Genomic DNA, 17,139 nt, shown 5'->3' with positions numbered 1-17,139 from the left:
CACATCCTTTCCTTACCGTACTCCACCAGGCAGGTCTGGACTACCCCATCCCCGTGTCTGCTGCCTGGTGACACATCTGAGATGGACTCTGCTCCATCAGCTCATGGGTGCTGAGCTGTGGTGTGGTAAAGCTCCACAAATGCCTTTGCAGCATTTATAGTAAATAAATCAATGCCAACTCTGAAGGGAAATTTGTGGCAAGTGTAGAACTTGGATTTGTTGACAGCTTTGGTCTTTTTTTTTGGGTGGCTATTCTGTTCTTTCACATCTGGGAGACTCCTATTAGTGTTAAAATGGAATTAGAACAAATTTGGACTGTTTAAGATGTGTGTGTGTATTCCATCCTACATATTAGCCTGGTTTCTGCCTTCAGACTGAACAGTGGAATTCAAGCCTGCTGTTTTCTTTAGTGGCAGTATGTCATCAACCATTACCCTGTTGTGTATGACATGCAAGTTGCTCGGTCTGAGGTGGTGGGAGGGTGTGATCCTGGTTCACATGATTGCCGTAAAAGTTTCCCAACGTGATGGGGAGTTGGAGTTGCTGTGATGTTGGGAGGAGCTGTATTTTTCCCAGTGCACCCAGGAGAAGTGTCATTTGTGCGCACAGAACGTCAGTTCATACAAAACTCCTGGCTATGGGATGCTAAGCTCCACTGGTGGGGCTTGGGTAACGCCTGGGCAACTTGGGTTTAGGTGTAAAATAGGAATCATCTGTATTGCAGAAGTGCAGAAAGTTCAGGGATGAAGGGATATTCAACTTAGATGTTGTTTTTCTCACATTATCAGATGTTGAGGTGTTCAGTTATTCTTCTTGACCCTTTCATTTATTGCAAGTTACCATATTGGAGCCACAAGACTACAGCCTTCATCCGTAGGCTCCAGCAGCAGCGTTGGTATGACTGGTGTGGTTTGGGCTAAAGTGAACCCTGAACAAAGCACTAAAGTTCTTCTGATAGGGCTTGATGGCTTGTAACTTTGTGGGTTTAATGCTGATTTTCTCTGTAATTAATAAGCACAATTTTTCCTCTGGTGGAGAACAAAAGGAAGATTTTTTTTTTCCTCTATGTGTTATAGCAATCAAGCTGGGAAACAACAATTTCTCCGTCACCGAATCAGAACCGATCATGTCCTGCATGTTCACAGTTACTGTCAGAGACTGCTTTTAGTTAAAAGAGTAAAAAAGTTGTGCTTTTGCATGCCAGCCTACTGAAGCGTTAGTATACGTGTAAACAGAAGCACACGAATTGTCCCATAAAGTCAACAGCAGCAGTGGCGTGCCTGGCCTGGGGACAGTGCGCTGTTTTCTGCCTCGTGTTTCTGTGAAGTTTGAGCAGTGCAGGTATGGAGCAATGAAAATTTCCCCCTGTGCTCGGCACTGGTGAGGCCCCACCTCGAGTGCTGTGTTCAGTTTTGGGCCCCTCACTACAAGAAGGACGTTGAGGTGTTGGAGCGTGTCCAGAGAAGGGCTACAAAGCTGGTGAGGAGTCTGGAGCACAAGTCTTATGAGGAACGACTGAGGGAACTGGGGGTGTTCAGCCTGGAGAAGAGGAGCTGAGGGGAGACCTTATCACCCTCTACAACCACCTGAGAGGAGGTTGTAGAGAGGTGGGGGCTGAGCTCTTCTCCCTGGTGACAAGTGACAGGACGAGAGGAAATGGATTCAAGTTATGTCAGGGGAGGTTTAGATTGGATAGTAGGGAACATTTTTTCACTGAAAGGGTTATTAGACATTGGAAGAGGCTGCCCAGGGAGGGGGGGGATTCGCCATCCCTGGAGGCGTTTAAAAAAAGGGGAGAGGTGGTGCATAGGGACATGGTTTAGAGGTGGTTTTGTCAGGGTAGGGTGATAGGTGGACTTGATGATCTTAAAGGTCCCTTCCAACCTCAGCGATTCTATGATTCTATGAATGAAACCCAGTCTTCTGAGGTAATTGCATCTTGGCTACTGCAATCTTGAAGAAATATATTTGGGAACCAAATACTCTCCAGTTCTGCATTTGTTTTGCAGCAATAACAGCTTTCTAGCTCTGTCCAAGACAGAGGATCATCGCTTCAGACAGTAAGCAGGACCTGCTTTGGGTTGGCTGCTTTGCCCCTCAGACATTCCACATAAGAATTTTTGAAACAATGAGCAGTACTTTTACCTGAAGCCATTTTCAAGTCCAGTGTGTCAGGCATTATCGTATGAAATAAATAGGAAGAGAATTTTTCGTAGCACAGCTGCATATCGAGAGCCTGTAGCGGTATCTGTTTCAGTAACGCCAGACGTTTTGTACCCTCCGTCGCATCGGATGTGCTGCATCACGCTCTCTCTGGTTTACGAAAAATCAAAACGCAACATCCCCCCATTATACTTAGGTATAGGTGTAGCTAATCCTGTCGTTTAGACGTGTGAATGTTCCGTTCGTGTGTGGTGAGGATGACCTGGTGAACACCTGGGAGATTTCCTAGAGTAAACGTGTCGTTGCAAAAGTAAGTGCAAGGTGGTGTCCTGCAGAGGCGGTGGTGTTTCCGATCAGTGCTGTATCCCCTGTCTTCTGGGCACGGGGCGGGAATAGCTGTGATTTGGTTTAGGTGACCAGGGGAAGGGTATTTAGAAACCCTTGGAGGTGTACATTTTGTTCGACTATCCCCTGAGTCATCAAAAGGCACTGCAGAAGTGTTTGCCCGGACACAGAATCACAGACTGTTCAGGGTTGGAAGGGACCTCTGGAGATCACCCAGTCCAACCTCCTGCCAGAGTAGGGGCACCACCAGCAGGTTGCACAGGATGGCACACAAGTCAGACAAGGAGCTGTTGGAGTCACCTGCTGATGGTCTTCATGCTGAGGACGTTGAGCAGTTCTGTGCAGAAACCTTGGGGTTGGACAACTTGCTCTCCGCTATGAACCAGTGCCCGTCTGGTATAAAACCCATCCCTGCCAGGCCCACAGTGGTGGTTTACACCTGCCTTGCAGTCATTTGGCTCTGTGACTTACTTGCAGGTGAAAAAAAAGGCTATTTTGGGTCAAAGCATGTTCTTCTTGACTTACTGCAGATAGGTGTGAATGGTCTCTCCTGGTGTCAGGCAATGGAAACTTGGATCCGATGTGCTTTTCTGGGTATTTTTGTTTGCTTCTTTCTGCATTTTTTAGTGATTTTTAGAGTGTTTGGGGATTTTTTATTTTTTTTAATATTTTTAAATCAGAGGGTAGGAAGGGGATAATGCAACTTCAGGTGTGAATTGGAGCCAAGTTATAGAGGAGTTTTAAATATATGGTGTAGCTCCTTATGCCATCTGGTTCGTTGTCTAACAGAGCCGCATGTGGAGATCTCCTCGTGGCTGTGGCTAGACCCCAGGCTGCCCCATGTGAAATGAGCTTGGGTGTATCTATCTCACAGGCTGCTGAGGTCTGCGGTGTGGTCGTATCCCCTCTGAATAGAAAGAAGAGGTCAGGGGAGATGCACATGCTCAAAACTGCTTCAGATAGCATCCTTAACTAAAGAAGCAGAAGTCACTGTCTCTTTCCTAGCCCAAAAAAGGGCCTGTCGTGTAGTATGTCCTCCGTGTTTACCATGAAGACGGTGAGCGCTTCTTGCCTTCAGTAGCTGCTGTCCCAGCCACTGCGTTACAGAGAACGAAAATAATCTCATGGAAAAAACCAACCCACCAAACAGCCAGGGGAGATTTAGGATGGATATCAGGAAAAATTTCTTCATGGAAAGGGTTGCCAAACATTGGCACAGGCAGCCCAGGGCAGTGGTGGAGTCACCATCCCTGGAGGTATTTAAAAGACGGGCAGACGTGGTGCTGAGGGACATGGGTTAGTGGTGGGTTTGGCAGTGTTGGGTTAATGGTTGGACTCGATGATCTTAAAGGTCTCTTCCAACCCAGACTATTCTATGATTCTATAAAAACAAATTGAAAGCAATATTTTCCTTTTTTTAGGGGGTGGAGGGGTGGTGGGTATGCTTCTATGGCTTTTTCCAAAGCCTCTGATGTCTTTAGGTGTGAAGAAATGCTCCAGCACATCCCAGTGAAGTTGTGCAAAGACTTCTTTTATGGCTGTTTGCAAACAAAGGAGGACTTTAATCTGAGGCAGGGATTTGGGGATTATAACAGCGATCAGGAGGTTCTCCTCATCCCTGTTTCTCAGCGATGTCAGAGGGCAGTGACCGCAATCAGTGGCAGTGGGATGCAGCACCAGCCCCCAGCTGGGTATCTTTTAAGGAACGTGTTTACTTGCTGTTGCTTCGTTAGGCAGATTTCAGTGTTGTGGTATAAGAAAAAGATTGTCAAAACCTCATTTTCCACCTACTGGTTCCATAGAAGAAAGAAAAGTTTCCGTTGCGAAATGATGGGGTTTTGTTGGGTTTTTTTTGGGGGGTGGTTGGTGCTGGTTATTGTTTTTAACCACGAAAAAAGTTTTGTATTCAGAGCAAAGATATTTTTAATGTTTATTGTCCTTGACAAAGACAATGTTTAAACCAGAAGTATTTCTTTTTTATAGCATCAAAATTAAATATTTTTCTTATCTTGCTGCGTTCTTTTTGGACATGAGTACTTTGTTGAAGCTGAGAAAAGTTAGGCAAAATATTCTCAGGTTATTTTTAGGCTAAAAATGCAGATTAAAAAAAGTAAAGTCTATGACTCCTACTGAAGTTGCAGGAAAGCTCACTGTGAAAACTGAAGCTGCGCAGTGACATATGACTGTGTGTCTCAGGGCATCTCCTTAAGCACATTAAATACTGTCGAAGATATTGAGCTTTAGAGAATTTATGTGCATATACGAATCGGACAAGTACGTAGGTCACGGTATGGCTAGATGGGTCATCACTTCCTAATTTTTAAAAGTTGAATAATTTTTAATTGAATAGTTGATAAATCACTTTACTAGTGCATGTTTGGCAAGCAAAAAAGAAAAGGAAAGAAAATAGAAAAGAAAGTTTTTATAACTGAAGACCATAATCATACGGTGGCAGAGCAATGGCAGTACATGGGTGGGATTCCCAAATGTGCATCAGAGCCAGTGAGTGCTTTGGAAAATTGCATCCTTAGAAGCCACTGAGTGCACATCTGCATAATGGATTAACATTTATTAGTCTGATATGTGGACGCCACGATGTGTGGACATCACTTTTTAATTAAAAACTTTGCATTACGAGCAAGACTGGCTTTGACTTCTTGGCAGAACAGAATTTGTGTACTTGCCACCCCGTCTGAGTAGCCATGCGGAGCGCCCAGTGCCACTTCTGCACTAGGAACTGGGAGGTTTCAAAGAGAGGAGCACATTATGAAGAGCAAACACTGATAAAACGCATCTGGCTGAGCGACTGTTTTGTGCCAAGTTACTTGAAAATACTGGTGTCTGGACTATGTGTCTGGAAAATACCATCTAATGGTGGGGGTTTTTAAAAGCTAATAATCCAGAGGCTTTCTGAATCCTCTGCCGTAAAGAGGCATGGATGCTGCTTCGGGATTTGAAAGCCATACCTGCCGCAGTGTCCCGTGAGGCCACAGCCTCCCTTTGCCTCCGCTCCCCACCTTGAAAAAGGGGTAATGCCAGTGCTGTGGCCGCGGTTGCGCCGGAGGTCCCCGTGTTAAGCAGTGATGAGGGCTCAGACGCTACAGCCGTGAGATGCTCCATCTCTAAGGATGGATTTGTTCCTCTCAGTCTCTTCGTAGTCATTAGAGGTCACCCCAAAGCATGGACGGGAGCTTGCAGTGGGTTAAACCGCCGAGGACCTCTCTGAAGAGGTTTTCAGCCTCGGACACGTGGCTTTCCTGTGCCCAATTTTTCCGATTACTGCATTAGCATAGCGTTTGAGAGTCATCTTTCTTCACAGTGCTTTCAATAAATTGCAATGCAATATTGATCAGCATGGCTTTGTGTGTATGTTGAGTTGCAGCTAAGGTAAATAATGAACTGAAGTTAAACCACACCGGTGACATTCCCGGACGATATTTTTTTTAAGAGGGAATCTAGTAGACAATATTCCTTTTATTCTTCAGGGATCCCTGCATACACTACAAAATTATTTAATTTGTTAAAATTACTCTTCTTTCCTCTAAAACATACATATACGTATATTTTTTTTTAAAGCTGAAAAATCCACTTCTGTTTACAGCCAAACAGAATCCTGTTAAAATTCCTAATAATAGAGAGAAGATAGATACATCAGCGTTAAGATGCAGGGGCGGGGGAAAGCTTTTGCATTCATAAAAACGATAAAACTCTGACAGTATCTAACTAAATTTTGCTGTATTATTTTGTGTAAGTTACGTAACATTACCAGTCAAATAGATGCTGATAATACTTATAACATATTACTTAAATTACATGTTCTCTTGACTGGGCAGACTGCATTCCACTTGAAACTTTTTGTGGGAGAGGAAAGGGAGGAAGAGAGAAGTAAATACTAAAGCAAAGATACTGATAATTTTTACCCAGTTAAAAATCAAACAGAGCTGTTTTTGCAATTCTGGTTATATAAAGGGAAATAAAACAGGCAAGAGGTTCAGTGAATATCTTAAATACTATTTTAAAGTACTTCTCAAGCATTTGGAGTGTATATGATGAAATTGTGTTCTGTATCATGCAGAAGCTGAGCGTGTGTTCCAAAATTATCCTGCAGCACATTTATATGGATGATTTAAAAAGCCCCGGAGCCAAGAGTTTAGAATAGAAGTACAGACAGATTGAGACTGGTAAATATAGCAGTGCTAATAGCGTCTCTCTCACATGCAGACCGAACGTTGTAGATACGGAGTTTGGCATATTCGCTTTTTCCTAGAGCAGCGGAACCGTGGAGTTACGCAGGTCACCTGGCAAGAGGGCAAAGCCAGTCGGGCTTATGAATTTAACAAGCCAGAAAGAGATGAACATTTTTTGCAAGTACTGTTTGCTGTAATTTCAGCCTCTGAAGCCCACGCCTGCTCTCGGTTCAAAGGGAGGAGAATTTACATGGGCTACAGCTGGTCACATATTTTTCAGTTCAGTGCTTTTTTGTAGAAGACCCCTCCTGTCCAGGAGAAGCTCCCAATGAGAGGAAGGCTGACCCCTGCCAACCTTGTGCTCTTGTGCAGGTTACTGGGATCCGGACCCCAGTTCTGGGTCAGGGCTGGGTATGGTGCAACTCAAGTGTCTCTGCACCCTGGGGGAATGATCTCCCTCCAGCCAAGGCAACCCTTTAGGGCCACCTTGGTGGCCACCGAGGGCTGCCCGGCTCAGCCATGGGACCTTCCATTATGCAGGAGAGGGCTGGAAGCACAACGCATCCAGTTCAGGCTTAGCTGGGCATGGAGACAGGCACTCACCACCGGTCCAGGCGTGCTCTGCCTGAGCTGCCGAGGCTGCAACACCTTGTGAAAACCAAACCAACACCAGCTCAAGGTTGCTTGTAGACAGCCTGCCTAGCAGATCCCAACAGATCAGCGTCTAAATGCTGTTCTTTACATCATGGCTTTGCTGACTACCTTTGGACAATCTTTGGGAAATGTAGCCAAATATTTATTATTTTGTCTTGTGTCAACCTCCTTTTTATCATAGAATCATGGAAGCATATGTTGGTTTGGGTTGGAAGGGACCTTGAAGATCATCTAGTCCAAAATCCGTTACATGAGCAGGGACATCTTCAACTAGATCAGGCTGCTCAGAGCCCTCTCCAGAGGCCTGTTTCCAGGGATGGGGCATCTACCACCTCTCTAGGCAACCTGTTCCAGTGTCTCACCACACTCACAGGAAAAAAAATTCTTCCCAATATCTAATCTAAATCTCCTCTCTTTCAGTTGAAAACTGTTCCCCCTCGTCCTATCTCTCCACCCCTGATCCAGAGTCCCTCCCCAGCTCTCCTGGAGCCCCTTTAGGCACTGGAAGGGGCTCTGAGCTCTCCCCTTTTTCCCACCAGGTCCATGTCTCTCCTGTGCTGAGGCCCCCGAGCTGGAGGCAGCACTGCAGGGGGGTCTCCCCAGAGCAGAGCACAGCAGAGGGGCACAATCCCCCCTCGCCCTGCTGGCCACGCTGCTGGGGATGCAGCCCGGGGTGCGGGGGGCTTTCTGGGCTGCCAGCACACATTGCCAGCTCATGTCCAGCTTTTCATCCACCAGTACCCTCAAGCCCTCCTCAGCGCTGCTCTCCATCCCTTCATCCCCCAGTCTGTATTGATACTGTGGGTTGCACCAACCCAGGTGCAGGACTCTACGCTTGACGTTATTGAACGTCATAAGGTTCACACAGGCCCGCTTTTGAAGCTTGTCTAGGTCCCTCTGGATGGCATCTCTGCTCTCAGGCGTGTCAATGACTACCGTTTTCAATGACTACAGAATTTTTGGTCTTCATCCTTGCATAGAATTAGTGGATGGGGCTGCGAAGAAACTGCTTTGAGAAACCTCAGAAGAGACATAACCTCCTCTTTATGCAAGTATCCCACTTGTGGCCTCTATAGGCAGGAAAGACCTACCATTTAAAAAAACAGTTGTGGTCTGGAACTGAATGTTGCTTGTCCTGGTCATTGAATTAGTGTGAACTGAAAGAGGAGGAGGTACCTGGGGAGGAATCTCTGGAGGTCTGGTTCATTTTTGGAGATAGCTTAGTCCACTGAGTTATGCAGGCGAGGACTCGGGTCATTAGGCATGGGTGTTGGCAATGTGTCTCTCCACCTCTGTGCAGTTGTTGGTTGTAGTGGGTTGTTACTGGCATTTTTATGGGTTTGGAATTAAAAAGTTCCCTTTACAAAGTCTTCACTTTTGGAAAATTACTAGCAGAGTAAAGGAATCTGTAGTTGCCGTAAGTGACATTAAAAAACCCAAACCAACGATTTGAAGAAATAGATGTTAGTAGCTTGTTTCAGTTTCAAGCAACTGATCATTTGACTCCCTAAAATTGGATTTTATTGCTGCTAAAAGATAATCCATCGGTTGTTTTGAAGGTGCTTTCCAATGTGCTCTCATCTTTCATAAATATGATTTCAATGAAGACTATCCGTGCTCGGTGCACAAGTACAGCCGCCTGTTCTCATGAGCTTTGCTTGTTGATGTTCACGGGGAACTCTTCTGTAGCCGTTCCAGCTGTGTGTCATTGATGGTGGCTTGAGTTGGTCTCCATATCTTTTGCTCATGGCATTTATTTTTTATGGGGTGTTTCCATCAAAAGTGATCAACTGTTTCTGAGAGAGGGTGATAAATGCAAGATTCCACTCCAGGGACTCCTGGATGAAGTGTTTGGTTGTAAGCGTGAGCTAGTCAGTTGTCTGGAGAAGTTCCCCAAGTCCTCCAACATAAGATCCTGGCTGCTGCACACATGATTCTCAGCGCGGTGAAGAGATCTGTACTCTGCTCACTTATTACAGACTTAAAGTAACAATCTTTTTTGGTGCTTGCTCAGATCAGGTGGACCAAAACAGCAGGAAGTGCCTCTGACAGATTTCAAGATTCGAGTGTCTTCAATGAAACCCTGAGGATATCCAACATCCAGCGACACCAAGGAGGACGCTACTACTGCAAGGCTGAGAACGGCTTGGGTTCGCCAGCCATAAAGTCCATAAGAGTGGACGTGTACTGTAAGTAAACCTTTTGGGAAGTTCTCAATATGCTTTTGATTAATGTCTTGTAATACCTGGCGTTACAAAGAAGTGACCAGCTCTTTGGGAAGCCCAGTTTTAAAAAGTACGTTAGGGGAGATTCGGCAGCTTTTGGGAGTATTTATGGTCAGAAGCCTTGTGGCTGCTGCCAGGGAAGTCAGGTGGGGCTGCTTGCATATGGAAATACTGTTAAACAAAGTCACAGTACTTCGTTAAGAATGATGAAGCTCAGGTACAACTCAGCCTGCTTAGATATGGAAGGAAGATTTGTCCACAGCTTGCGTAGGCTGAAGATCTAGTACGTAGCACAGCCCTTAATCTCTTGTACTTTTGCCCTTGAAACTGATACGGGAACAACTACAGATGGTAGATGTTTTTTTTTGCTATTTTGCTTTAATTGCTGCAGAAAGATATTGGTTTTGGTTTTGGTTTTGGTTTTGGTTTTTAATGGCAATCTCTTCCTGTTCCTGTGATATGCAGTTTTAAAACTGCACTTGAAATGTTGAGCAGTGAAAAAAATACAACGTGTTGGGATTGCAATGCAATTGGTCATCAGAGCTGACAGAAAAAGAGGGAACAATTAAAAGCATTGTACTGCAATAATTGCACAAAATGGAATTAAAAGAAAATAAAATCCCATTCTGACTTGCACAGCCGCCAGTGTCAGTGAGTGGGCTACTCAGGTGAAGCACGGCTTTTGCTTGGCATGGGGTAGTTTCTTGCTGTAAGTTTAATGGTAAACTTTGCACCTGACTCTCTAAATTATGTGACTGGACTCAGCCGTTGGAAAGCGAGAAGACCTGCATGCCTCAACAGGGGTTTTGTGTGCACTTCAGATTAAGAAAAACTGTTCAAAACCTGTTTTAAACACTCTAAAGAAAGTCTTTACAATATACATTTGGAGACTCTTCTAATGAAAATAGTGTCATGTAAACGAATATGTTTGTGCCACATATATAGTTAAGCAAATAGCTTGATTGGTTTTCTTTAGTCTCCTGATGTCCTGTCTCCTGATGTCTTATGATGGCACAAGCATTGGGCTCGTGTTTCCCCAGAAGTACCCCCTCTCTGTCAGCCGACTCTCAGGATGTATGTTAATTTAGAGACCCAAATGGTGACGAATTTTGTGGGTTGGTTATGGGGCTGGTGGAGGGGGGCAACTGCCTTTCAGGGGATTTTCTTACCTAGCGTGTGCACTTTGCTTCCTGACGTGCTTAACAAGCTATAGCATACCAATGCCAAATTTGTACATCCTTTATGAACAATAACTTAATGAGAAATTAAGCGCTCATAGCTTGTTGGAGTCCAATAAATGAACAGGCCACCTTAATGACAGCAAATAAGCACAGCACGCAAAGAAATTACAATCATCCAGTGCTGGAAACGGGTCTGGCTGGAGGTTGGGAGGGAGGAATGAGCAGGACCACCGGTCCAGGCAGCACTCGGGGCTGAGCGGGGCAGGTCGTGGTCCCAGCGCTCCGGTCGGGCTCCACGCACACACGGCTGCTGAAAGCATCGCCTCGGTCAGCCCAGTGTAGCTGTTTAATAAAAACCCAAACATTTAAGTCTCTTCTTTTGAATGCCGTTAAAGCACTTCTCTCTCACCCCAGCATCCACGTATTAGATTCTCCTTAATTCTTAATTTTAGGCATGGGTGTGAAGCTGATGTTGGCAGGAAAAGCAGTCTCAGGAGTGGGATGCGACATGGAGTGAACAGGAAGGGTTGAGAAAGATTGTTTTGAAATTTTGCTTTTTCTTCAATTTCATTGAGACTTCCTTCTGGAATATGTCTTTTTCCTTGTATCGTATTTAGTTTAGCTATTAATGTGTGTTCTCAGATTTTCTTTCTGGGATTTATTATGGGTTTAATTTTGTTTTTTACCTCATATGATGCTTCTTACTATATCTCAAATACAGATGATGTCTTTCTAGAGCATTGCAAGCTTCAGGTTCCATCTGTGGTTAAATCCTAGGAGATTTCCCTTCATATGCAGGCTGCTCTTTCACTGGGTGTTTCCATCTCTTAATGATCAAATATTTGCAAGCAGACAGTACTGCTGTGGTAAGCTGAAGGTGCCAGCGAAGATTGGATCTAGCTGTGAAAAAGATAGGAGAAAAAACCCTTTACCTCAAAGAAAAGCTCATAAGAAATCAAAGTATTGGAAATTGAAATGTTCCTGTTGAAATTTCCAAGTAGCTTAAAATAATTTTGTCTTTTTTAGTTGAGATTTCCTGTTTTGATTTTTCTGTTTGTTGAATATTTACTTTATAGGTTGCACATTGCCATGTCAAGAACTCTGGGCAGCCCTGAGAAGGAATATTGGGGGTGGATGTGTTTTCTGGAATAGTTGCCCGTGTGACGCTTTTGCTCAGAGACCCCAAAACGAGCCATGAGTATCACAAGTACTTAGCCAACATTTTGTATCAAAATGTGTTGTGGATTTTTAGTGAACATGTACTTAGAAAAATTACATAGTTTTAGGGAAAGACAGTTTTCTGTCAGATTTAGGTAACTGTCAAAAACCAAACTGTGGAAACCAGATGATATTCCCTTTTGAAAGCAAAACTTTATCATTTGAGCAAAAAAAAAGAAGTGCTTTTCATTTTTTGATGAAACCCTCAAAGGTGTTTAAGGAAAGAAGTGAAATGTTTATATTTCTTAAAAACTGTATGGGTGAACTTTAGAAGCATCTTCACTTCACTTTAGAAGCATCTTGGCTTGTAAAGCTGAAGAGACAAAACAATATTAAAGTTGTGTTCCATGTTAGTTTTGGATCAAGAGCACTTCCTAAGGGTTAATTTAAGTCTTCAGGCTCTAATTTAAAATTTGAAAAGGCACCATATCTGTGTGGCTTGAAAATGAATTGTGGAAAAAAAATCCATGGAAAATCTTTGTTTCCTCATTCATCTCCATTATTGCCTTTCTGGCTGGTGGGGAAATTTTAATATCAACAGTTGGGTGGGAAATCTCACTCACCGGTACTTTCCTGTTTTTCATTTTCCAGTTAGCTCTGGCATTCAGCAGTACTTGGAGCCACATTTGCTGCTACTGCAATAATTAATTATACAGATCTAAATGGTGAACGAGCCGGAGTGTTGGGCTGTGTGAGAGGAGAGTGGGCAGTTACATTATTTCTGTGGACTTTCTGCAGTCTTGAAAATGCTTTTAGTTTTGGTTTTGGAGGTAGGCTGTAGCAGCAGTTGCCAGGTACTTTGCATGGGTCTGCACGCGTGAGGTGGCTGATCTGTCAAAGAAGTCTCAAAATGTCGTTATCAATTTCTCATGATCTCAGATGACTCCGACCTAACCTTCTGACCGCTCGGTCCTAGGTGTTCACGAGGTACTTGATGCTTCTGTAAAGAAGATCGAAATTAGAGCTCTTGGATGGCTGCAGAGCATTTACAGAAACACCCATGGGAGGACACCAGCAGCTGGTGCCCGGCCTCATCGGTGTGTTTTGGGTTTTGCCCATGGTGTGGTTGGGAAATGACGGGGAGCTGCACGCCCATGGAAGTCTCCATCCCTGTCTCTCACCCAGCGCTCGTTTCTGCTTGGGACCATCTGCAGGGGGTGGATGCCGGCTCTCGGTTCACGCATTGCCTAGCAGGGTCCAGATGGAAGCTTCAGTCAGTATCTGGAAGTAAATGATATTAGTGTTCATAGATAGATGCATCTTATTCCTTCATCTCTGCAAGTTCAATACAGGCCTAAATGTTACTTGGTACTATTTTCATGTACCCTGTAATTCTGATTAACCACTTTCTAAAAGCTATTTGGCTATTAGTCTGAGTTACATGCTGCTTGAGGGCATGGTGTTTTTACCTGCTCAAAGAAGTTAAACAAAACCCCAGACGTTTTATATCTACGTCTCTGGGTAAGAAACACAGCTAAGGAGTTAAACAAAACTCGTGATCATTTTGAAAACAGGCAGGGGGTAAATCCTCTGCTGGAACGAAGGGGGAAAAGTGCTTTGTGAAGAACGAGGGGTTCACGTTGTTTACAGTTGGGCATGTAACTGTGTGTCCCAGTGAGCTGGTTTTACTTGGTTCACATCAGATGCCCCTGCTAGGTGACTAAATCTCCAAGCATTCAAGAAGAGTCCTTCAGGTGCAGCATGCCCATCAAGCTGCATTTAGTCATGGCACTGCTTTTAGCGATGCACCAAGGAGGAGAGGGAATTTTGCTGGTGCTTCAGCAGGTGAGGTGGTGGTACCGCACCTATTTTATTTAAAGCTGTCATGGGTAATGCTAAACCAGGCTACAGTGTCTTCTGTTCCTTTAACGTAGGCAGATTTCAGTCAAACCTTCAAAAAATAGCAGTCCCTTTTGGTCTGGTGTAAAAATACTTGAACGTACAAAACATGAAGAAAAAAAAAAAAGGTGGTTCAGTGTTGCTAAAGTTCTTGTTTCACGTACAGCTCCTCTTGGAAAGAGCGAGGAGACTGAGCCTGTTTCTGGGCAGGCACAGAGCCTCCTTCCAACACTTTGCAACTCATCTCCTTGGTTTTCTTTGCTAGTTTCTTTTAGAAAGATCTCCGTTTTGCTTTCAGGGGGGATAGGAGTGGTAAATAGACTGGTAGCAATCTCTTCTTTAGAAGACAACTTTCTGTCCTTACTTTATGTGTCTGAGAAAATAGGTTTTTGTTCTCGTGGCTTTGGCTGAAGATCCTCATCTCTCACATCAGATTGGAAGACACGCGCTCAGTCCCCGTGGCGGCATATTCTCGGGAGAGAGCTTTCCATTCTTGTTGAGCCACCAAGAGAAGAAACTGCCTCATATATTCATCCTAGACTTGAACTCTTTTTCTTCTTTCTCTGGAAGTATCTCTTTAAACTACATCTCATCTTTCCTCTTTGAAGAAAAAACTTTTGTACTTGACTCCTAGCAAAATTTTTGCTTGACTTATGGAGGGCACTTTCTTCTTTTATAAGGAAGGAAACTTATGGTATAAATTAAGGATTTTGATTTAAAGAAGCAGAGCTCCTACAAGAAGGATTTTCAGCTTGTTCCTGAAGGACAATTTACCAGATTCTTAACAAAAAAGTACTAATTGCTTCATTGAAATTGTACTTTCATATTCCTGCTTCACAGATACTTACGGACATGAGGGCAGGCTGTACAGCTTGAGTAAACGAAGGTGGAGTGGAAGGTCAGGTTTATGTTAAAAGTTTTAGGAAATTAATTTGGAAGTCAGGATGAAAAATGTTCATCAAAGATTTAGTGCGCAGATATGTTAAGATTTTATTGTGTGGTATATAAAGGACATACATTGTGCTGAAAACGGTGCTTGTTGAGAAGATCTGTAATTCCAAGATTAAGAGTTTGATCTGGGGGTTTAGGGGAAATGACTGTTTCTTTTGCTCAGAGATCCACTTCAGTCTTTCCTTGCAGCTCTATTTCCAGAAACTGTCCCTTTGCACCAGATGAGTTAGATCCCATGGGGTATTCTGTTTGCATGAAACATATTAAGTCCAGCCACCGTCAACTGCTTCTGTGTACGCTGGATTTTGGCTTCTTTTCCATCACAATAGCGTTAGGGCAAGGGGGAGGCCAGGGCAGCTGGATGCAGTTTGTTCGCAGCACACAGTTTATCCTATGGTGGGACTATGCCCTGCACCATAGAATCGTAGAATGGTTTAGGTTGGAAGGGACCTTAAAGACCATCTAGTTCCACCCCCCGTGCCATGGGCAGGGACACCTCCCACTAGACCAGGTTGCTCAGAGCCCTGTCCAACCTGGCCTTGAACACCTCTAGGTGTTCACCAGTTTCAGTCCTCTGTGTTACACAGGTACAGTTATCGGAGGGGGAAGGCTCCTGCAGGCCCCTGGCTAGTTCTCCTAAATATTTGTGCACATGTATTATGTGCAATATTTATGGGGGCCATAAGTTGTCTTGGGTCTCTGCTTGTCACCTGTGAGGTTTCCCTAACTTCCAGGTTCAAAGCTCTCGTTTCAGTCTTTTAGGGGTTACTTGTATGGTTTCTGCTTCTCTGATGGGTCTCATGGTACGTGGCTGCAGCAATTGCTTTTGCTGTCCATCGTCTCTATTGCCGCAAGGAAGTTTCTGGTATTGGCAACTGCAGCATCTGCCCTGGGCTAGCTGTGAACATCATCAGGGGGCTTCAGGACCGATGAGCAAGGAGTGCTCAGGATCACATCCTAACCTTGTCATGTCAGTGAGGAAGAGATCAAAGCACGATCTAGCTTTGGTCTTGATTCCAAGCTCAGTCATAGAATCACGGAATGGTTAGAGTTGGAAGGGACATTAAAGATCATCTCATTCCACCCCCCTGCCATGGACAGGGACACCTCCCCCCAGCCCAGGTTGCCCCAAGCCGCGTCCAACCTGGCCTTGAACACCTCCAGGGATGGGGCAGCCACAGCTTCTCGGGGCGACCTGGTACAGTGCCTCAGCACCCTCGCCTTATTAACAGGAATAATTTTATTCCAAAGAGTACCCTTTTCCATAGGTATTGTGCATTAAAGACCTCATCAATACCTGTCTCAGACCCGAGACTTTGACAAAACACATCTTGTGGCTTGCACCCATCTCCCAGGGGTTTTGATGTAACTCAGCCCCGCAGTCAGGAGGGACAGGACCTCCCAGCATCAAAATTCACCGTGTGGGATTGACTGAAACACGTTCAGTGCTGACAGATTATTTTAGCAAACAAGGAGCTTCACAGCTTTCCTGGCTTGGGATGACACAAAATGCTGCTGATAATACGTGTCAAATGACAGAAATATCAAACTGCTAATCTTCTTCAGCGTTCGAGAGTGTCTCCTAGTAGCATGTGCAATCACGAGTCTGCAAGAGAAGTGTTGTTCAGAGGGAACGCAGGGTCTGTAATTCGGAGATCGTGACGCTCATTTCCCTTATCAATCTGGAAAAGGATGTTTCAGGGAAGTGCTGAGTGTTGTGCAGAGGGATTTAGTCGCTTTGCTCTCTCTCTCTCGGTCGTTAGTGTTAATGGCAGTCACACTGCTCCGTCCCCACACTCGGCAGTCCCAATTCACCCCTAATTTTCTGCCCACTGCACAAATCCTGTTGTTAGATTGCAGAATCAAATGCAGTGCCGATAATTATTTAACTCCCAATACTTGCTCCGTTGGGGCCGCTGCAGAAGGTGCTCAGCGTCGTGCTCCCACCTCTGCTGCGGTGCGGCGCCGTGGGGCTTGAGTGTGCCTGGCGGGAAGCCGCGGCTTTGCGTTTATTTCATAAATGGCATACGCACACGTGAGCACACAACTAGTGTCATACACTTAATTACGTACAGCAAAATAGATGTGAGAGTGGAGATACAGTACTGGGAATGGGGAGGGGAATTGGCGGAAACTGCCAGCTGCTCCTCACATCGCTCCGTGTCCTTCTCAGCCTTCCCCAGTTCACCGCAGTCCTAAGGAACTGGATTTAAACTTGCTGGGATGAGGAGGAGGGGATGCTTTCTCCCGGAGTGCTATTTTTGTCTGGATGAGATAATTGTGTGCTCTTCTTGAATGGTAAGAAGGCTGCCCTCCCATTCCCTCTCCCTACACTGCTAGGATGTGGCCAAGTCTGCCGGATGCTGGGAAGGAAAG

General features: G+C 44.8%; 1 protein-coding gene across 1 annotated transcript in view; it reads left to right on the top strand.

Moving 5' to 3' along the window:
* MDGA2 (MAM domain containing glycosylphosphatidylinositol anchor 2) overlaps positions 1-17,139 on the top strand; it is a 271,179-nt gene that overhangs the window by 22,378 nt on the left and 231,662 nt on the right. The window contains exon 2 of the mRNA XM_009893924.1: positions 9,364-9,538. Coding sequence (XP_009892226.1) covers positions 9,364-9,538 — 175 coding nt within the window. The remainder of the gene's footprint in view (positions 1-9,363; positions 9,539-17,139) is intronic.

This window comes from Charadrius vociferus, unplaced genomic scaffold, assembly GCF_000708025.1.
Source record: "Charadrius vociferus isolate BGI_N301 unplaced genomic scaffold, ASM70802v2 scaffold49, whole genome shotgun sequence".
Taxonomy (NCBI): domain Eukaryota; kingdom Metazoa; phylum Chordata; class Aves; order Charadriiformes; family Charadriidae; genus Charadrius; species Charadrius vociferus.
This window is presented reverse-complemented; position numbering and strand designations above follow the sequence as displayed.